This window comes from Marmota marmota, unplaced genomic scaffold, assembly GCF_001458135.2.
Source record: "Marmota marmota marmota unplaced genomic scaffold, marMar, whole genome shotgun sequence".
NCBI lineage: Eukaryota > Metazoa > Chordata > Mammalia > Rodentia > Sciuridae > Marmota > Marmota marmota.
This window is the reverse complement of record NW_026000005.1, coordinates 39,601,374-39,624,751: the sequence shown is the minus strand read 5'-3', so window position 1 is coordinate 39,624,751 and position 23,378 is coordinate 39,601,374. Positions and strand designations below refer to the sequence as shown.

The 23,378-nt window shown below is 33.7% G+C and overlaps 1 protein-coding gene across 1 annotated transcript in view; it reads right to left on the bottom strand.

Annotated features, from left to right (window-relative positions):
- Window positions 1–2,517: 2,517 nt before the first annotated feature.
- Window positions 2,518–23,378, bottom strand: part of Acsl3 (acyl-CoA synthetase long chain family member 3) — a 47,800-nt gene continuing 26,939 nt past the window's right edge. The window contains exons 4-16 of the mRNA XM_015481455.2: window positions 21,942–22,119; window positions 20,826–20,935; window positions 19,866–20,004; window positions 18,255–18,405; window positions 16,898–17,021; window positions 16,594–16,665; window positions 14,989–15,128; window positions 13,543–13,715; window positions 12,279–12,353; window positions 11,056–11,247; window positions 9,619–9,733; window positions 8,661–8,818; window positions 2,518–3,259 (exon numbers count right to left, since the gene is read on the bottom strand). Of these exons, the coding sequence (XP_015336941.1) occupies window positions 3,102–3,259; window positions 8,661–8,818; window positions 9,619–9,733; window positions 11,056–11,247; window positions 12,279–12,353; window positions 13,543–13,715; window positions 14,989–15,128; window positions 16,594–16,665; window positions 16,898–17,021; window positions 18,255–18,405; window positions 19,866–20,004; window positions 20,826–20,935; window positions 21,942–22,119 (1,785 nt within the window). The 3' untranslated portion in view covers window positions 2,518–3,101. The remainder of the gene's footprint in view (window positions 3,260–8,660; window positions 8,819–9,618; window positions 9,734–11,055; window positions 11,248–12,278; window positions 12,354–13,542; window positions 13,716–14,988; window positions 15,129–16,593; window positions 16,666–16,897; window positions 17,022–18,254; window positions 18,406–19,865; window positions 20,005–20,825; window positions 20,936–21,941; window positions 22,120–23,378) is intronic.

Sequence of the window (23,378 nt, the reverse complement as noted above, 5' to 3'; positions counted from 1 at the left end):
AGGTCAACTCAAGTTTGACTTTTAAAGGAAGAGCTTTTCTTTTTCTTCAACATTTTTAAAATACTGAAGCTTTAATATCAGAAACTTTAATTTTTTTATACATCTTTATTCTTCAAATTTCATGTCAAGTTACACATAAATAGTCCATACCAATATAACTATGGGGCTTCTTTATGATGCACTTTCTTAGGCAGAAAACACCAGTAACTAAGAATACACTGGAAATGAACTCAGAGTGAATAACAAGTATAGAAAGGATGCATTACATTTCAGTGTGGTCCAGTATGTACACTGTTTAAAAGTGGATCCCCCTTTAAAACATCACAGGTGTACATAAATTGTCTTACAAAAGGAACCCACACATCAGAATTTTTCCAAAAAAAAGTTTTAAAGTTGTATCATAGGGACTAATTGTTTAAAAACCTGTGAAACCTTGAGTAGTGTTAGTAGCAAACAAAGTTATTCCCAGTTCATTCATTTTTAAACATGGCTGAAAATTTATAAGAATGGAGAACATCATGGATATCAACTCCACGACTTAAAAACAAGGTAGTATTTAAAAAGTAGATACCACTTCCAGTTTTACTGTCTGTTAAACAACAACAACAAAAAAAAAACCTTTCTAATTCAATTTGTTAAAAAAAAAAAAATGCCCACGGGCATGGGGTGGGGAGGTGGCCACCAGTCTAGTGTGCTATAAACTGCTAAACTTACTTGGACAGAAACGTCTATAGATTCTTCATATAGTTTATTTCCAGAAAACAATAGTTCTGAAGCAACATTCTTCTAGGATTCATACTGTATTTTTATATATGCATATAAATTTAGCAGTTTATTTGAAATTCCTTAAAGTTCTCCTCCTCAAACATCAACTGGTCATACCAGTCTTTCTCATAATTGTTGAATGGATGTGGTTTTTGTTTTTTCTCATTGGTCAACCTTTTCTCCGTGAAAGGGAGTATTGAAATAATTGGATTTTTCAAGTCATTAAAGATGGTTTGAGTTAGAGAATAATTTGTTTGAAAGGGGATTCTACTTCATTTCCTGTTCTCCTGTGACATCTGACCCTGCTATCTGACATTTTTAAGACTGTGAATTATAAATGTTAATCATGAGAAAACAAATGGAACTTGATATGGATTAAAACAGCCTCATTAGATGTTTCTGAAAAGAAATAATTTTTATTCTGAATCAGTGATAAGCTACCTATTCAACTGGTATTATTTCATGTCAATGAATATCGTTCCTTTAAAGCATTAAAGCTTTCATTCTAAGTAAATACAACCTTTTAATCATTTGAACAATCATTTATATTCTAAAGACAAAGCATCAGGAACAAACGCTTCTATCTACCCTGGACTAATGTTTAGATCACAGCATCCTGATAGAGAAGTCCCATGTATTTTTTCATATTTTTATTTTTTTGGCATTTCCCTAAACATTATTAAAATTTAAACTATGACAAGAAAAAAGCATCCAAAACACAATACAATAACACAACAATACGAGAAAAGTTGAAAACAAAACACTGTATTGCACTGTCTTCAGATACATTGTTTTTTATGTAACCCAAAACCACCAGGTCTTAGCTGCTCTCAACATTCCCACTACTGGATGAACAGATTTATGTTCATATTTTTTTTCTTTCTTTCCTTTTTTGCCTTTTATTGCCTAAAGTAACAGAATCAAGAAAATAGTTGGTCTGACATGAAAAATGCGGTGCCTATGACTTTTTAAATCCTAATTTGAGCATATCTTAAATGATGCAATATTATTTATATATAGAATAAGACAAGCAATATATATGAAAGACTTACTACATACCATATAAGCAATGTTTTAATCACGGCTTCTACACTGACATGAAAATCTACAAATCAAATATTAAATCTCCTCATTATAAAGCTAAATTCTCTTGTATCCAAAATTTCTCTTCGTGAGAATGCTACTAGAAGCAGCATTCTAAATTACTTCATTTTCTAGTATAGAAAGAAAAGGTGCTTTTTAATATAAGCTACCACCCCTGAATATATGTCTTTCTCTCCCCTCTCTCCCTCTCTCTCTCTCTCACACACACTCACACACACACACACACACACACACACACACACCAGTGCAAACTACTCTAAAAATTCTAATTTTAAAATTAAGTATTAAAAGTGGAAGAGTTTGGAGTAGAATAATTTCCACAACTGATGTGTTCATACAGACAAGTAAATGTACATATGATTAAATAAAGAATAACTTTTTATACTTTGTTCTTAAAATTCTACCCTATCTTTCAGAATTGCTCCGATTTAATTTTGGATATTTTCCTAATTTCAATAGCTAAACAGAAAACAGCGAACATCTTGAGAGTGACCTACTGGGACCAATCACCAACTGGTGTGGCACTGGCTGTTCTGTCCCCTATACTGTTAAATCCATCCCTTCTCTGCTATCTGTGTCATGCAATACCAACCGAACTACATTTATTCCTAATAAAAAATACATAAAGAAGACACTGTCAGGCATATATTCACAAGTTCTCAATTTCTTAAAACATAAGTATGGGTATATTTATTTCTCTCAAATGCATACAAGACAATAATTACACAGCAACAAGTCTTTTGTTCAACAATGATTTGATTCATAGCATTTGAAATTTACATAATTTCACAATGATACCCTTGTATTTTTAAATACAATAAGTAAAAAAGCCCCCCATAACCAATTCTTATTATTTCCTATTTATCCTTCTATACATCCAAACTTTAAAAAGTTACAAACTGAACATTATACAGAACATATAAATCATGTTTAAAAACTTGAGGTTTTTAAAATCACTTCTTCCCCAATCTGATTCAGAAAAATTCTCCTACTGACAAGTACAATTGTAGGTGGTAAACTGGAGGAGGGAGAAAGAAAGAAGAGACAGACACAAGTTTGCTGTCTTAACATTTTACTAATCTTGTCAGTTAAAAAATGGTGATGTCATGAGAAAGAACAGTTTAGGCTTAATATGAGGAATGGAGTTTGCCTCACAATTTGAGACAGGCATTTCAAGTATTTTCCTATTTGATCTGAGCTCACTGTAGCAAACTGACGCCAAAAGGGAATAATTACTTTCTTCCATACATGCGTTCAATGTCCGCCTGGTAATGTGTTTTAAGCTCTTTGCGTTTCAACTTGAAGGCATCTGTCACCAAACCCGTTTCAGGGGTCCATGGTTCAGGGCTCAAACGAATTTTTACTGGAATTTCAAATTTTTCCAGACTCGCTGAGATGATGAAGGGGAAAAAAAAGACATTAAAGCTGTATAATTAAAATTCTTAACAAATAGTATAACTTCCCCAGTGGGGTACCCACCAAAATGCCCAACCATTTAGCCCATGAATCTTTGTTGTGGAGAATGCAGGAGGTGGGACCCGAGCCCAAGGGAGTGGATGCTTGAGTATCTGTCTTGGGGAACTCCATCCTGTCTCCAAACCCTTGTCTCCCTTCCCTCTGCGTTTCCCAGTTGGCATGAAATGAGCAATTTTCCTTCACCACACCCTTCTGCATGATGTTCTGCTTCATCACAAACCCAAAGGAAAAGGAGCTGGCTAACAATGGACTAAAACTATAAGCCAAAATAAATCTTTCCCCCTTTAAAAAGTTGTTTTTCTCAGGTATTTTCTCACAGCGACAAAAAGCTAACTAGCAAATACACAAACACAATTTTAAAAAGAGGTGATATGAACCCCATGGTGCATACCCTGGCAATTCAGGAGGCTGAGACAGGAGGATCCCAAGTTAGGGGCCAGCCTCAGCAACTTAGCGAGACACTCTCAAAATTTTAAAAAAGGGCTGAGGATTTAGTTCAGTGGTAAAGCTCTCCTAGGTTATATCCCTAGCGCCAAAAAAAAAAAAAAAGTGAGTAGTATTTAAGTAACAACATCAGGGGAGAAGCAGGAATATAAAGTAGAGTTTTATGAGATTGGAGGTAAGTTAATATCAACATAGTTCAAGACATTTTAAGTAACTGCACTGGAAAAGAAAACAACAGAAGAAGACAGAAAAGGTAAATGTTATAAAACATACAGAACACAGATAACAAAATAGCAACAGTTAAATCTGTTCAGATCAGTAATTACCCTTAATCTAAATAGATTAAATGTCCAATTGAAGACATGAAATCACCAAATGGATCTCTCTCTCTCTCTCTCTTTCTCTCTCTCTCTCTCTCTCTCTCTCTCTCTCTCACACACACACACACACACACTCAAAAGCTGTCAATAAGAAACTTACTTTAACTGCAAACACAAACCTGGGCTATAAAATGAAAGGATAGAGAAAGATACATGATGGAAATAGGACCTGAAAAGCAAAGGGATGGCCATACTTACATCAGATAACACAAGAGATAACACTAAGATAACACAAGACTAAAGGGCATTATATAATGATAAAAAGGTCAGTTCTCAAAGGAAGATGTAAGAAATGTATATTTTTCTCAATTATACATGAAACACTCTTTAAGACAACCACAGGTTAGGCCACAAAACAAGTCTTAACAGATTTAAGATGACTGAAATTATATAAAACATCTTGTCCAACCACAATGAAATGAAATTAGAAATCAACAGCAGTTGGAAAAATATATAATTATATGGAAATTTAAAAAAGAATCTCAAATCAACCACCTGACTTTACAATTCAAAGAACTACAAAAAAAAAAAAAGAACCTAAATACTAAAATGCAATTCAAAATCACAATACCCTGTCCTCCCTATTAGAATGGCAAGTGTTAGTGAGGATGTGAAGAAAGGGAAATCTTATACACATTGTCAGGAATGTAAATTAGTAGTCATAATCAGATGCTTCAAAAAAATTAATAAAGCTACCATATGATCAACAATCCCATTTCTAGATATAGTTCCAAAAAAATTCAAGGAGATATTTGAATACCTATTTTCATCACTCTATTATTCACAATAAGCCAAGAGGTGGAAGTAACCCAAATATCCACTGAGAGATGAATGAATGGATAAGGAAAAATGTAGTATATACACACAATGGAACATGATAAGCCTTACAAAGGAGGGAAATCCTGCTCCATGCCATTACATGGATAAATCTTGAAGACATCCTGCCAAGCAAAATAAGCCAGAAGCCAAAGAACAAATAGTCTACGATTCCATTCATGAAAGTCAAGTAGCCAAAATTATAAAAGCAGAAAATAGGAAGGTGTTGCCAAGGGCAGGGGAAGGATAAAAGGAGAATCAATGCTTAGTGTGTACAACGTACCAGTTCTGCAAGAAAGTTCTAGAGATCTGTTGCATAATAATATAAATATATTTAGCATTACAGAATTCTACACTTAAAACTGGTTAAGATGGCCCAAAAAACCAAAGGCCAACGTTTTCTCTGATAAGCAGATGCTAATCCATAATGTGGAGTGGTTGGGTGGGGAAGAATGAAGGAACTTTGGATTGTAGGGAGGGCAACAGGAGGTGTGGGGGGGATAAGAAGGGCGGTGGAATGAGACAGACATTAACACCCTATATACATGTATAATTACACTACTGGGGTGATCTACACCATGTTCAGCCAGAGGAAGGAGAAAATGGGCTCCATTTGTGTACAATGTGTCAAAATGCAGTCTACTGTCATGTATAAGTAATTAGAACAAATAAAAAAATAAAATTTTAAAAAAGGGTTAAAATGGAAATTCAATATCATGATTTTCACTACAAATTTGAAAAAAATAAATGTGCTAAATTAAGGGCACAAGATGCCTTACAAGTAAAAAACATCTATTAACTCTAGTTGTAAAAGTAAACATGGAGACAGAACACAAGTTTTGACTCTTCAAAGATTAAAAGTATTTCAGGAGATGTTTCCAAGAGGAAATACAAACACATGAGCAAAATCAGGAAGACACATATCATTAAGACAGAATGGACAGAGTCTGATACTACTGAGATATGGGGAGACTGTAAAGTAATTGCTGGATTATTATTATTATTTTTTTAATTTCAAACCAGTCAGCATTCTCCTCTAGGAACCAACTTAAAATTATCTTCTTCAGTGGGTACTGAAACCACCTAAACCAGTGCTTTAAAAAAAAAAAAAAAAAAAAAAAAATCACACACAGCAAGACTGCAGGGCAGGCTGGAGAAATGAGGACTCTCAACAGCTATTTCTTTTTCAGTTATGAATATTTTTACTCCCTTATCTATAACATGCTTGAATAAAGTCACAGCACATAAGTTACAGGCTACCAAAGGACATGACTAAAAATCATCCCAGGAATTTGCATCCTCCTCTGGGAAAGGATTAGTGTTTTTGGTTGTAAGCAGGATAATTGTATCCTATTAGACAAAAGTCTAAACTTTGTTATTGCCTTTATTTGGAAACTGTGATTTAAGTAGATACCTCTGAATGCTTTGTGATGTTCATTTGTATGTTTCAACTGCCTACACTAAAGTGCCTGGTTATTCAATTAAACACTAATCTAGGGATTGGTGTGAGGATATTTCTTATAGTATAAACAATCTTACTGGGCCTGATTCAATCAGTTTGATGGGCCTTAAGAGCGGAAATGAGACTTCTGCAAACAAGAAGAAATTCTGCCTTTCAAAAACAGCTTTAGCTAATGCCTGAAAGTCCAGCCTACCCTTTCTCAAAGTCTGCTCTACACATTTCAGGCTTTGCTTAGGAAGTCCCCACAATCACATAAGCCTATTATTGGCAATACATCACTTAAAAGATGTAGATATAGATACAGATATAGATAGATATTATATATAGATAAATGGTTTTCTGTTTAGGAATAAAGATCAATCCCTTCTTTCTATCATATACAAAATCCTATTCAAAATGGATGAGAGCTTAAACTACAAAACTCTTAGAAGAAAAAAGGGGAATGTTTTTGTGACTTCGATTAGGCAATAATTTCTTACATGTGAAACCAAAAGCAAAAGCAAGAAGAGATAAACTGTACAACTACAAATTAAAAACTTTGTGTTTCAAAGATCACCATCAAGAACATAAGAACACAGAAGGCGGACAAATATTTTTGCAAATCATATACCTGATCATCAACTTGCATTTAGAATATGTAAAAGATCCATACCAAATCAGTACTAAAAAGACAAATAGTACCATTAAAAAAGGGAGACAAGATCTGAATAAACACCTTCCAAAGAAGATATACATCAATAATCACATTAAAAGATACTTGACATTAGCCATCAGAGAAATGCCAAACCATAAGAAGATAACACTTAGGATAGCTAGCATTAAAAGAACAAATGATAGCAAGTGTTGATGAGAATGTACAAAAATTGAAACCCTGATAAGCCCATTTGGGAAGGTAAAATAGTACCAACATATTGCAAAATACTGGAAAAAAATATTTTAGAAAATAGTTTTGACTCTTCTATTATTCAAAACAGTTTAAATATAAAGTTAACATATGTCAAATCAGTTCCACTCATAGGAATCTATCCAAGAAAAACAGACACATGTTCATACAAAAGCTTGAACCTGCATGTTCATAGCAGCATTTCTCACATCAGCCCAGAGTGGAAACAAAAGAAATGTCCACCAATTGATGAATGTATTAAACAAAATGCGGCATATATCCACTTATAATACAAATATAACAAATATTTATATGACATATAACATTTATGTAATATGTTATATATCTATATATTTATATCAATAAAAGGGAATTAAGTATCATTGATACATACTATAAGGGAGAATGACTGCTAACGGGTATGGGGTCTCTGTGGGGTAATAACAATGTTGTGAAATTGATTGTGGTAATGGTTCTACAACTTAATGAATAAACTAAAAAATATCTTATTACACATATTAATTGGGTGAGCTGTACGGCAGACTAATTATATTTCAAAAACGTTATTATATAAAAATAAGCAAAAAAGTATATTATGCTTAGTTATTAATGTTTGGATATTTCACTTTATTGGGAGATAATATAGGTTTTTAATGAACATCCATTAATTAATTAAATCAATTTAGCATTGGTTCAAAGTTTTCTGCTACCTAAAAATTACTTTCAATCTTGATATACTCTTGAAATAAAGGGCCACAATAACTACTCCTTTTGTCTCAATGCAAATTTACATTTCTCATGATCTTACATAACATATTCAGGTAAACTAAAAATGCATGTTTGTGTTACATTTAATGCTTAACTCAAAAGATACTGCTGTTTTTACCAAATCAACAATTTAGTCTTGGACCAAAAAAAAAAAAAGGAGAGAGAGAGAGACAGTATAGGACATATCAATATAGTAAACTGCCAATACATTAACAATGTATACAATTCCAAAAGGAGTTTTAGACCTTTCACTGTGAGCTGGCATGCTTATGAAGCTCAGGAGAGCCTTGAAGAATAGCTAAGTGGAGAAAGGGCCATCCGAGAGAACAAAGGCTACAATGATCACAATATTAAAGAGACATGTACATCAGGTTGGTAGGAGTGGATGATTTGTGTGTACTGTAGGAGAGCTGAAATGGAAACTGGTAAGTATATATTCTTCTATCTAGTAATAGTAGAAATGGTTTCTGAGCAGGAAATGATGTACCCAAACTCCTATAACATGACAGGTTAAACCGATAAGAAAAGCAGTTCTTAAGAGTTAGTTTAACAAAACACTCACCTGAAATAGCAGCTTCTGAAAGCACTTTCAGGACCTCATTTTCCATTTCACTACTGTTACACAGCTCTTCCCAAGTCCCTTTAAGTCCTTTCTTTCGAGCTAGTTCTGTTAGTTCCTTTTGATTTGGCACAACAAATCCAATGACGTAAGAATGGTAGCTGAAATACATAAAGGACAACAACCGAGAAACAAGATAGTATCATGAGTTAAGTGAAGTTACTGATACCTTGATATTTTATAACTAAATCTTTTGTTTTTTTTATTAAAATGCATTTCAAATAAGGGGTATTCAACCTGAAATTCATCCCTAACTTGGGCTATAACACCAAAGTCCATTTCTAAATTGGTTTATCTGATACCCGATTTTCTTTTTCCAATTATGTCAACAGTTATACCCACAAAATATCTGATCATTATATCACCGGAGAATAATTATGCTGTGCAATACTATTATGAAAAATGCAATCAAGAGTTCTAATCTGAAATTCTAACACATTTCCCAAGAATGTAGATCTGAGATTTTAACTTTAAATCCCCTTTCCAGCTCTCTGCTATCATCTGGACCATGATGCACAGCTGTAGGTGGGTCATTCCTGGCTCCACTGACAAGCCAGGGCCTAAGCAAGCTCGAGCTGAAAGCAGGGCACTAAGTACTAGCCAGAGGACCACTTGCTGACATTTCTTTACTCCTCTTTCCTCAGGCTGGTTCTGTGAAACTTCCCTAGGCAAAGAGACAGATAATTAACAATATCTAAGCACCCATAAGAAAGGTTTTATTTTATTTTATGCTCTACCACATAGGATCAGCTACAGCTGTAAGAAGGAGACTGTTCCCAGAAATCACAGAGGAGGGGAAAGAGTTTTTAGAATAATTTTACAAAGAAACCCATACAGGCTGAAAATGCTTATGGCACACCCAGTGTTTTCAGTATAAATAGTACAAAGTCTACTTTCTTACCTGTTTGCATATGCACAAATGTTATCTATCAGTGGGAGATTCTTCAAAGCTGCCTCCACTTTCCCAAGAGAAACATATTCTCCTGCCTGCAGTTTTACAAGATCCTTTTTACGATCTGTGCAAAAGGGAGGGAAAAACAATGAGAATATTAATACATGTAAATACCTGCCACTCCCTGAATAATATGCTATCAAATTATTTAACTTTGCTAAATTAAACATTACCAGCTATACTAAAATTAAAAACATAATAAAATTGGGCTCCAACTTTTATAGAATTAAATATTCTTTTAAAGAAAAATAATTAACTTATATTTAAGGAACCCCATCATGAGGGCTTCAGGTGTATTCTGCTGAATAGGTATGTTCCTGGTATTCATCAATACCAGGAAAAAGAAATGAAATGCCATCAGTAAGCTCTCATTCTGTCTGAAGAAAGGCATAACACAGAAACATAGTATGTCAATACAATAGGTAGTGCCAAGTGTCAAGTCTCTCCAACCTGTAGATTCAGGGTTATTTCTGTAAGTGGAGTCTGAGCTGAGTCTGAAGGGAAGAGTGAGAAGTAGCCAAGTGGAACAGCACTGGCAAAGGCCAGAACCTGGTCAGCTTGTATTATTGCAGGATAGGGGAGAAGACAGGAAAAGAAAGAGGTAGGAGGTGAACAATGGTCATTTGGCAGAGGCACCCTGAACTGAACTTGGAGCAGCCACTGAATGATTTTAAGCAAGAAAGTGATCGGGCAAGGTCTATGGTTAGTAACCATAGAGTATCAGTGAGAAGCATGAAGAAGGGTGGGGACACAAGCAAACAACAGAGAGGAACAGAGTGGCAGAACAGCCTGACCTATGAACATAGTAAGAAGGACAGTGAAAGGAGGAGTGTACTTCTGAAGCACATCTCATAAGCTAACTCTGGGCTATGAAACAGGTATGGAGAGCTGGTTAAAGGGAGAGTCTCACCTCCTTCAAGGCTTCTAGTTAGCATGACCAGCATAGTCATGAACACAAAAAGTCCTAAGAAAAGCCGAGGAAGGTATTTTTCACACCATATGGGCCATAGCACTGGAGCTGTCAGGATTTCCTTCATTTAACTGGGCAAGGTAAGACTAGGTTCAGACAGAAAACCCCTGACCAATAATCTATAGATGTCAAGTAAGTCACAAAAAGGAGCATTCCCTACAGAAGCAGGACAGAATGGTAAAGTCACCTAAGAGTAACTAAAAACACCAATGCTGCAGCTTTTGAGACCTCAAAGTAAAACCTCATAAATCCTCAGTTCCTACTAAAAATGTTTTTATATTCCAGAGATGGCATAGCAAACCACACCAACATTACACAAAGATATACCCCTGCACTGACGGCAGCTTCTCTAAACACAGCCCTCTAGCATAAGCCCAAGTGAACATTCACTTTCAAAAAAAAATCTGATGGCTCACCAATAATCTTCAAACAACCATCAGGGTCAAACTCTCCAATATCTCCAGTACAGAGCCACCTCTGCCCATTTTCATCTTCAAAGAAATCAGCTTTTGTTTTTGCTTCATTTTTGTAGTAACCCATTGTCACATTTTGGCCACCAATAAGAATTTCGCCCCTGGGGTGTGGTTTATCAGTATTAAAGTATCCACCTAACAGAATAATTTAAGAGTTAATTCACCATTTTTATCCTATATGTATCACATGAACATTTAACACTATCAGTTTCCTAATAGGAATATCTTATTTTAATCCAGAGTTTTCTAAAGTAAACAAGGCAAACATAGAGATTGAATGAGGTATATCAATATAAAAACCAGGGGCAATATTTCAGTTGCTTAACCCTAAGCATTTATGCTTTTAAGCTCTATTACAAGGGGGAAAAGAATGTAATTAATCTACTACATAAATTACAAATACTACACAGGTAAATGTTTCTATAGTCTTAAATGTCATGCTAATAAAGCAATAAAAGTACTGTCATGAATTAAATAATAGAACAAATCCATGTATAAAACTAAATTACTATAGATGTAGAAGATTTATTCTTACAGAAACTTCAGACTGACTCAAAGCTTAATTTTATTGAACATTATCATTAATTCTGCTAAAAATAATTGGAGCCTTAGAACTGATTTATCTTTACTTTGAATATAAGAAAGGTACATCCCAATAAATCATAGGCAATTTTTACACTTTAATATGATCAAATAAATTTTTAAAAAGTGATTTGTATTTTCAAGAGCAAAAGCAACAAACAAACTTATGTGGATTATAAGAAAATTTCCTTCTGACAAATTCTAAGTTGAAGTCCTCAGGGAAAAGAAAAGAAAAAAAAAAACACGTAAAACTCCTCAAAGGATTAATTTTATGATTCTGCTTCTATAAAATAATGTTATGATCACTCCTAATTTATTAACATTATGCATTTAGTACATTTCAAGTTTTTGCCATAATCTTACTTGTATTTATGTGATAATAAGCAAAATTAAAACATTTATAATTCTATAGAAACAAGCAAAATAAATGTATCTGACATTTCTGGATAAATGTAACTATTATAAATAACAAAAAAGAGTACCTGTAGGTAATTTTATATTCTAAAATAAGAAAATGAAGTATGCTTCTAATTTCACAATTTAATCTTATAAAAATTAATGCTCTGGTTAAAATGGGTTATTACCTTCTTCCCAGTTCTTTAATTTGATTTCACAGCAAACTAATGGTGCTCCCACTCTGCCAGTATTGTAGTCCCACACTAAGATGCAAAGGGGAAAAAGTTATTTCAGAACAGTAGTTAATGAGTTGATTTTTCTACATTACGAAAAATGAAAAGCTTAGACAGCCCTAAAGCATCCTGAACAGCAAAGCTGCAAACTGCCAGCTGTGAGGCCAACACAGGGGTACTATTTGACCCATAGAGTGTTTTGCAAACCCCAAATTACTAGACACTATTATGAATTACTACAACAAATTTTCTCCATGAAAATCATCAAATATCAGAAATCAAAGACTGTTATTTATAACATATACTGATACTAATTAATAACACATTAAGCTTAAATCTTAAAATCAGAAATTAAGGATCCACAGAAGAAACCATATGAATGTATTTAGGACTGTTTATTTCGTACAAATGATATTTGTAAGTTACAAAAATATGTAAAATATAGAGAACACAACAAAGACACAGAAATATAAAAAAATCAATGCAAAGTAGACCAGACATAAGAAAGGTGTAATAGAAGCTCTCGTGATAAAGAAGGGGAAAAACTGCTCAGTTAAGAGGTTTAGCCTCTATCACTATCTAGAAAATGCACAGTAGTTTCTTCTAGGAGTAGAATTCTCTGAAATGAGATTCGCCAGGAACCACTGAAGAGGTAGTAGAAGAGCCCCTCCTCAACCATGACACCATGATAAACTCTGGCATTATATTATCTAGACCTGAATATAATTTCTCTACATACTTAGGAAGACTCCCATAAACATTTCTGGAATCTGAGTCTTACTACACTTACCCAAACAACTAGGAAAAAAGAAGAAATTTAACAGAAAATTAAATTTCTTCTAGAAGAAATTAAAATTAAAATTTAAAATTTCTTCTAGAAAGAAGAAATTTAATAACTGCTGTAAGAAAACTAATGTATACAAGCAACATTTGTTACTAAATAAAGCTTCTTTTCCAGAATGTTGATCATTTTTTAATATTATACATCCCATAGTTTAATATTAAAAATTCTTCTAAATGAATTATTGACTACTGATCCACATAATACATCCTAATAAACCAATAGTAATAATCACAGTATCTGGAATTTACCATTATTCTGCTACACAAAAACCTTACTTTCTTTCTTCTTTCATATATTATAAAAAATAAAAAAAGGCCTAAAGCTGTGCCCCAGCCTCCAATGGCACTCAGAGGACATTTCATGGACAACACTGACCTTCTGTAATTGTTCCAGCCCCAGTTGATTCAGTGAGTCCATATCCCTGACCAACAGGACAGCAAAAACAGATATTCATGAATCGCTGTGTGGTTGGAGAAAGCGGAGCACCACCACACAATAAAAGGCGAATATTTCCACCTAGCAAGCCTCGAACTTTGCGGAAAACAAATCTAAAAAAAATTAATCGGAGAATCAAAGGATTTTAAAGCTGAATGGAATTTTTTCAAATATTTAGATTAACCTCTCAATTTTGTTATATGAGATTTTAAAATTAAGTTACCTATCCAAATTCAGAAGATATCATGACTCACTATTAAATCTTATTTTTAGTATATCATCAACCAGGTAAAAAAGTATGGCTTCCTTTTAAGAAATTTTCAAGTAACATTTGAACTCAGAATTGCCAGATTTAATTTTATAAAGTAATGGAAATCCCTTATGGCCAGAGCAACTTATATCATTTTATACGTATGTGTGAAAATATCTATCATTGTTTACTATATATTAATACTAAACAATCTCACATCTTTATAAAATTTATTAAAGGCAAACTAATTTTTTGCTTTAACTTAATTAGAATTTTATAATTCTATGATACAGCAATCTAATTTTTTAAAAAAAGTTCAGGATAATTGAAGTTTTAAAGTGGTTATTGCTTATTTAAAATCTGGCAAAGTATTTGGTATGAATAAAAAATGCAAACATTTTTTGATATGTTTCTGAAAATGCACGTTAGAGATGGTTTACTACACCTCAGTCAAAAAATGGAGAAGAGGGAGACAGGGATGTAGCTCAGAGTAGAGTGTTTGCCTTGCATGAGCAGCACCCTAGGTTCCATCCCCAGAAATGCATGGGGTGGGGATGGCAGACACTTTGAAAAAGATTAAGACCAAGTGACAATTCATTTGAAAAAGAAAAGATAGATGAACAGACTTCCCATAGCAATTATTTTATCTCACTAAAAATAGGTAATTAAAGTAAGGCAGGGAAAAAACATAAAATTTTAAATAATGTGAAGCATCTTAAAACTGTATTTATATTCCCATAAAAAATAATTTGAATGTAATAGCTTCATATTCTAATTTCTAAACTATTTGATAAGAAAATCATAAATCTACTGAATATAGGCAGGGGTAAAACCTGTCATTTAAAACTTTAAACATGAAATATTAATTATATTTAGTTATCACTTTATATTCATATTGAATTAAATTTTAAAACAAAAATGTGATAAAATTTAAGCATAATATTAAATATAACAAAATTATAAGTGAAAACTTTCAAATTCTTATGCAGGTAAATTTTTAAATAGTCCCTTGACTTTTAAAAATAAATTTATTTCTCACAATTATCATATTAACAACCCTTCACTTACCAAAGGGAATAGGAAGGGAAGATAGAAAGTGGGTGAGAGGGATAGAGAGTAGATGGGTCTTTACTTACCTGTCACATAGTGGAGTACTATGCCCTTTGGAAATCTGTTCCATTTTGTAATTATAGGCCAGAATAAACAGATTTCGTTGAAAACTACTCATTTCATTTACTTTATTCATGACATTTTTGTAGATCCGATCCATGATTTCCTACATGTATGAGTTAATAATGATATCATATCAGCTGCCTCATGTATTTACATAACCACCAATTGCTATTTCTATCAATATTAAGACATTTTCAAAGATGTATTCTATCAAGACAAGAATTTTAAATAGAGTCACAGTTAGCTTAAAAGTGAGATTTCTGCAGATAGTATTTAATAGCAGAAATAGATACACAAATGAATAAGAAAAACAAATGCTTTAAGGCAGTAATATACCATTAGTAATTGTTTATATTGCTTTGCTTGTTTATCTTACTTATTCTTAACTAAAAACTAAATTTATAAAATAAATGAACAACTATTTGAAATATTTTTTAAAATCTCCTAAAATTATCACATAAATATATAGACGTACCACCTATTTCATTCACAAAAGGATCATAGATAGCATTTTTTGTTTTGTTCTTTGGTTTTTGGTTTTCTTTTTAATGCTGCACCCATGAAATTTCCCTTGTCTGAAATGCAATTTGCTTTAATAAAAAAATAATTTTTCCTTTACAATTTTAAGTTACATTAACTTCTAAGTGAACTAAGAATTTAAAGTAGGTTACTACTTAGGAAATTGTAATTATACTCACACAAATTCCAAAGCTACTAACCATTTTCATTTGATTTTGGAAGAACTATGTAATAATATTGTTCTGAGCATTCAAGTACCCAACACTTCAAAGCAAAATGAGAAAACTACATGAAGCCCACATGAGGAACAGACAGAAAATCGTTGCTGTCCCTTATCTATTATCTTATTCCCAGACCCATTCCACTCTCATATTATAATTGGATTCATGGCACTTCTCAGGTAATTCAAAGTTGGAATAGCTTCTCTGTCACTCTTTTTGGTAACTTGGTCAGACTTTCTGAGGACTCAGGAGGGAATATGTGTAGGTAAATGTGGCCTACCTCAGTGGTAGAGCACTTGCCTGACGTGTGAGGCACTGGGTTTGATCCTCAGTACCACATAAAAATAAATAACAATAAAGGTACCGTGTCTATCTCCAATAAAAATATTTTAAAAGAAAAAAAAAAGTGGCCTTGTTCCTTCCTCCTATCTCCTACTGCACTTTACTTAAGGTTTCTACTAATCAGCAAATAGGTATCAGAAAAATGATTTTAACAAGAAGCTATTTAAGGGGCTGGGAGTAGAGCGCTTGCCTAGCACGTTCAAAGCCCTGGGTTCAATCCTCAGCACCACATAAAAATAAATAAAAAATAAAGTTTTTTTTTTTTTTTTAAAGAAGCTATTTAAGTAAATTAACTGTATCAGGTAGAAGCTGAAACTAATTGAGTATTTAGTAAATAAAAAGATAAAGCAAGAGTAAGTAAATCTATCATAACACTTAAGGCAATATTGATATTCGATATGGAATAAATCCTACATAAGCTGCCTTGTCAAGTGGGGTTGCTGATAGTTCTTTAGTACTCAATACTAAATAATCATCAATTCTTACCGGGACAGCTGCCATCAGTGTTGGTTTCAACATGGATGTATCCCCTTTGCTTCCTTTTTTTATTTTTGAAGACTATGAAACAGAAAGAAAAAGTGATCCTTATTTTAAAAACTCAATGGAATTCTTAGATTAAAAAAGCCTATTGTAAATTTATCCTTTTAATGTACTTATATTCTAAAGAGCAATTAAAAAGAGCTTATTTTTAAATGATTGTCATTCTTCTAATATAGTGTCATACTGACAGGAAAAAATTGCTAAAAATTAATTATTCTAGATAAGTATTTCAAGTTATAGACAGATTTACCTGATCTGCTAAAGTCTGTGGTGAAGAGTAGCCAATGCGGCAGCCGTGAGAAAGACAAACAAGCTCAGCACTTAATTCTAAAACATGGGCCAGGGGCAAATATCCAATGTATACATCTTCCTCTCTAAAAGAAAAGAGAGATATAAAAAGCAAAGTTCAGGTGCATTCTCCCTGCCACAGAAGGCACATGGAAGGGCCATAAAGTATCAGTTTGGGCTCCCTGTTGTTAGAGGAAGAAAAAGAAACACTGAGACAGACAAACAGACATAGAATATTAAGAAAAAAGCACTACAGCCCAACCTAAAACTGAGATGGTGGGTACCCTGGGCAGTGGCTGTTTCCAGTCCTACTTGAAGGCACACACTGAGTGCTACAGACACAAAGTACTAAGACATAGAAAGAGGAGACAGAAGAACAGAAGAAATCCAAGGAGGAGATGGTCTTTAGTGGTTTGCCAACCCAAAAAACTCAAATAGATTTCACAAGTGTCTTCCAGGAATTTTACAGAAAACATGCCTATTCTGGGAGCTAGATATAATTAAGAATAATAATATCTTAACATGTAAGAAAATATGTACATACCCATGTGTATATTTTTCAAGAACTGCCCCCACAACTAAAATCTGAAGGGCAACTGAGGCAAAAATTATAAAGAAAACTGTTGCTCTTAATTTTTTCCTGAAGTATATATAAATATATATAAAAAAGAAAAATTTCTCTCCATCCCCAAGTTCAATCCCACAGTAACTCCATGTGTATGTGTGTGATTTCTATACATAATGGCATCAAAAATATCTATCCACGGCACCAGATCACTCATTACAATACTGATATCATCTAGGATGTTTCCTTTACAGTCCCTCAAACTTCCATCCAGTTTCCTCCATCAGTCTCTTCCCACTTCATTATACCCTACCGTATGCCACTGGAGTCAGTCTTAAAAACATAAATCAGAGACTGTAAATACAGAAACTTAATAAATACTTCCGGGTTAGATTATCTGTTCACCTAAATTGTATTTAGATATAAAAATCACTATGCTTGTAAGGCTCACCTAAATTGTATTTAGATATAAAAATGACTACGTATGTAGGGAAACCATACCAACTGACTAAAATAATTTAAACTAGGGGATTTACAATTATAAAATCAGATAAAATATGCACTTTAAAAAACCTACAAATTACATTTCAAGCCTCATACAAGTAACTGTTTTGTAACTGGTTTTAATAAACTTAAGGAAACGCCTACTATGAATAGACTGAAGAAATACTTTAATGATATACTAAAATGACACAAACATTATAACAACAGGTACGAATACTGAACTACTCAGTGCTATTTCACTATGACATACCCCAGTTTGGGAATCCTTTTCGCCATCCCAGTTATACCAGCAATGATGTTACTGTGTGAAATCATGACTCCCTTTGGAAGTCCTGTGGATCCACTGGTATACATGATTACTGCAATATCTGAGGGCAATGGTTTGCAATAAGATCTGTTTTCTGTATTGAAGGAAAAGAAAAAATGCATACTTTTAAGAAATTCAGCCACATCAAGTTTTTTCATAATCATTTATTTGTTAACACAATTACTCATATAGTGGCCAACATATAAAGGACATAAATTCTATTGGGACAGACAGGTTAGGTCCATAAAGAAAATAAAGACAAGGTGAGAAAATGACAGTAGATGCTATTTAGATGGATAGGTCAGAAAAAGCCTCTCTGTAGAGTTATTTTAGCGAATACCTGAATAAAGTGAGGAAGAGAGCCATGAAAACCTGGAATTGGGAAGACAGAAATCCAAGTAGAGGTAAATAAGCAAGCACAAAGGCTCTCAGGTAGGAATATGTATGGAATGGAATGAGCAAGAGGAAGAATGGCAGAAATTATGGTGAAGGAACATCCAGGACTCCACAGGCCTCAGAGGGCCAGGCTAAGGACTTTGGATTTCTTTCTCAAACAGAAATCAACATGTTTTAAACATAGCTATCATCAACTGTGACAAAGAGAACTATACTGCCGTGTGGCTACCTAACTTTAGAAAAGGTAGAAAGGAATTAAGGAGACAAAAGGCTATTCTAGTAATTCAACTAAGAAACAGAATAGGGTATCTGGATATTTGCTAAAAAATGTTCTCTGTTTCACAGAGGTGAAATTCACTTGGTTACACTCAAGAACTTCCTAACATACAGACTTCAAGGGAAAAAAAAACTCTTTTCAACAGGTTCCCAAGAGAATGACCACCTGTCTCTCCAGTCACTACTTCTGCATCTGCCATTCACTCCTTCGGCTCACAGCATAATTATCTGCCACCATATCAAAACACTGCCCTTTCTAAGATGACATTTGCTAACTCTGATGATGGTCCTTATCTCTGAACTTCAGAGGAAATAGTCCAAATATCCCAAGAGACTTTGCAACATCTCAAAACAATTGTAAATTCTCTAATTTTTTTAATGCTTATTTGACAATCCTAACTTCTAGATTTACCATTCCTAATTGTGCTTATCATTGGAGGAAAATATCTGACCCCTCTAGAAGGTTACAGTTGGAGCAGGAAGTAAAAGGAGGAGTTCTAGGATTAGCCATCTGTTAATAACAGTGATTCACATGGGCAAACGGCATCATGGCATCACTTTATAAAATTAACTATAAACTCTCCAAAACTATCAGAAAAAGGAAACAAGAAAAATGAATGATGTAAGGGAAAAAGTTTTAAAATTCATTTCAATTAAGTACTATTTTCAGAATACCAATAAATTAATGTTGATGTTGGTGCTTTCCTTAAACTTTTCTTTTCAAAGGCAAGATGAAAAGTATTTCTAGAAGAGCCCACCTTCCCCAACTATGCCTAGACAAATGTGATTTTTGATCTAACCTGAGAATCAAATCTTTGGAGTAATTCTGGAGAACATGGTGATTGGAGACTGCACATAAGGAATGAGGGAAATGTGACATACCCATGCTGCCCTTTGCTCCAAGAGCCTGCACTGCAGCCATGGTGTGCACGATGACACCCTTGGGGAACTCGGACCAGGTCGGTGGCTTCCCATCAACAGTGATGATGTGCCGCAGGCGTGGGATCAAAGAAACTATATCCTGGAAAAACACATTTACCACATTCCTTATTCAAACAGTTCAGGATCCAATAAAAGAAGTTTACTATATTCAGTGACTTATTAATTTCTTGCCTCAAAAAAAGCAAGAGGGAGACGTGCACTAGCTAAAGATCTGTTTTTAGATCAATAAATACTGGTCTAACTCACTACTGCATTGTACTAGATTTACAGTGTGTACCCTGTTCTTGGGTCAAATCCTAATCAACAAAGTTACTGCCTAACAAAATGGGCAGGTAAATACAGGATAAAGTTTGCAGAGGCAAAGCCAGAAAGGAGAAGGGTGCAGGAAGGAGCTATAAGGAGAGGGTGTAGGAGGAGGAGGGGGATTTCTCTTGTAAATTTATTTTAAAAGAATATCCCAGATGTTGCTCTTTTTAGAGGAAGCTATCTAGAAACTAAAGATAGCTTTTTCCTATTTTATTAAGAATCTCCCTTTTGGGCAGATTTCTCCTAGAAATCATCATTACTCAGTGATTTAAACTCAGTGAATTACTGATTTTAAATATAGCCCTTCAAAATAACAAATTTATTTAAAATACACTAGAAAATAAAGGAGTATTATACAAGAAAAAGTTGTAGCCTCTTCAATTTAGATATAGGCCTATTAGCAATTTGTAACTCGAGTCTATCTGAATATATATGAAATCTAAGTTTTCTATTTCAAAGGAAAGGAATAAAATCTGATATTTTAAAAGCTTGCAAAAATATTAAAAATGTTAAAAAGATCAAAAAAGAACTAAGTTATCAATAATAAGGTTCATCACAGTAAAAATTTTGAAGTAAATTAACTACAATCCTCACCTTCAACTTTGTTTGTAAGAGCTCTTTACTAGTGATAATATTGGTCACCTCTGTTTCATTTAATCCATGAACAATGGCTGGACCTCCTAGGGTAGCATATAATGTAACAACTACAAGGAAAAGAAACACAAGTCAGATATTCAAAACACCTCATGAACTACCAAATGCAAACAGCATCCCTGGAAATGGATGTGAGTCACAAAGGAGCTTTCTGAACACTAGATTATTAAATAAATAAGTCCATGAGAAATGGTGTTATGTTTCCTAAAATTATTTTGAAGTATTAATCAAATTTTTATTTTGTTTCACCTACAGATATTACAATAACATGGATTTTTTTTACTTTCTGCCTAACTGAAAAACGTGAGACATAAAATGACTTCGAAAATAATTCTTTTAAAGCTTCTTAAAATAAACAACGCAAATCCAAACCTGTGAAAACAAAAAGACAATGCTTATTTAAAGAAAAATTGGAAGATTTTACAGCAAGAAATCTGGTGAAAAGTTTTTGTTCTGTTTCATCTGAAAGATGAAAGATTTCTGAACTAAGCTTCCAGGACCATCTCACAGATTGACCCATCATAGTTGCTGTCCAAATAACAACAACATTAAAATTACCAATCATTCCATTAAGCACCCTGAAGTCCACCAGTTTCAGCATGGACATGTTTTAGAGGTCAACTGTTGCTACTGACCGAAGTGGCATTAATGAGATGCCAGTAACTTCAACGGGGGCTCCTCAGAGAGGGCAGCAGAGCAATAAGCCCTAGGTACAGATGTAGTTCCCTAGACCCAGAAAGTCTCCTATTAATAGGTCCAAGTAGGGCTGGGAATGTGTCTCAGATGTAAGAGCATTTGGTTGGCACATGTAAGACATGGATGCAATTCCCAGCACCATACACCCACCCCCGCAAAGATTCAAGTCCCCTTACTACATTTGACAGGTACAATTTACTCCACAACTGATTCCTTTTCCAAGAGACCAAAATATCCAAATCCTAACAAAGAGTTCTCCACTGATTGGATACAAGAATGTTAACCTTTTAATTTTAAAAAAAATCACCTCTCCCAAATTACAAAAGTTCACTCTTTCAGAAAATAAGAAAGCTTACTTACGCTGAAAATTATACATAAAACACGCCTGTGCAGCAATCATCCACTCGGCCCTGGTCTCACAGAAGATGGCGATATTGGTCTTTGCTTTCTGACCCAACATCTGTAAGCCATTTCCAAAATTAAAGGCTCGGACAAAGACATCTTCATAGGACAGCCAATTATAATTTCCCAGAATAACCTAATAAACATCAAAAAAAGATACAAATAGCTTTTAATATAATCAAAATATTATTTACAGACAGAAGTCAGAATGTTTCAAATTTAATAACTACATCTGCATAAAACATTTTGCCCAATAAAAAGCTAGAAATTGAGTTTCAAGTGAAAATCTATTTTAAAAATCAGCTATTTTGTGATATCTTCTAGAACAACTCAAATCCTATTCTAAATCTTTAACTGTGACAGAATTTTTTTTAAAATAGGGGAGTACTTTTTGTTTTCAAAAATATCCAGTTTGATGGAATTTTATAGGTCAATTTCTTGGCCATCTACTAATAATTCACTTGCAGATTTCCTTTACTTAAATGATTTAGCTGTTAATTTAATGTCCGGCCTGGTACTAAGTACTACTAATGCCAAAATTTGACTTTCTTTCCCTTAGGAACATCTTTATTTCAATACTAAATGATACAACATGACCCTTAAATAGAAATTGGTCCTGCTCCCCCAAAGTAATAGAAATATTTATGGCTGTTCAATTTGAATTGCTATATACAGAATAAATAAGTCTTGATTCCAGCCTTTCATCCGTGTTTATAGCATGAGTGCAGGTAATAATGAAGTTTGAGTTAGAAATAATGTCCTTTAAAGCTAGTTAACATATTTTTGTCTTTAGGAATTTTCTTTAGACAAGACCATAAATTCCCCTTCACAAGTAAAGACTGAATAAAAAGCCCACTCTGCAGAAGCATGCTAGCTCCCAAACACAGCTTTAGTAATGTGCATCTAAACACCTTCAAAAACATCTGACTATATTCATTTTTTAAAATGCAAAAAATAGTCAGAAATTTCCAGACAAGATGGGATGAAGACAAAAAGGACAAATGCTGCCCTCTAGTGTCCTATTTAAAGATAGTTTTAATAAATAAAATTTTTATTTTGATGAATAAAGTAATTGTACCTAAGATGGTACTTACTTAACTGTAATGGTCCCAAACTCTCACCCTGCTTTGCACCCCTATGAAATGCTCAGCACAGGGAGCTCTAATGACTTCAAAAGGAGCTCTGCAGGTGTGAGAAGACAGTTGAGAATTGGGCCAAAATGCGCAAAAACTGCATTATAATTATTAAGAATTGTATAATCCGAAACATAAGACTGAGTGACTTTTCAAAAGAGTCCAGAATCTAAATGACACGCTTTCTAAATTTCAAAGAATATGTGTGTTCTGAAAAGGTATTAGATACATAATTAAAATATGTAAACTCATGTGATTTCAC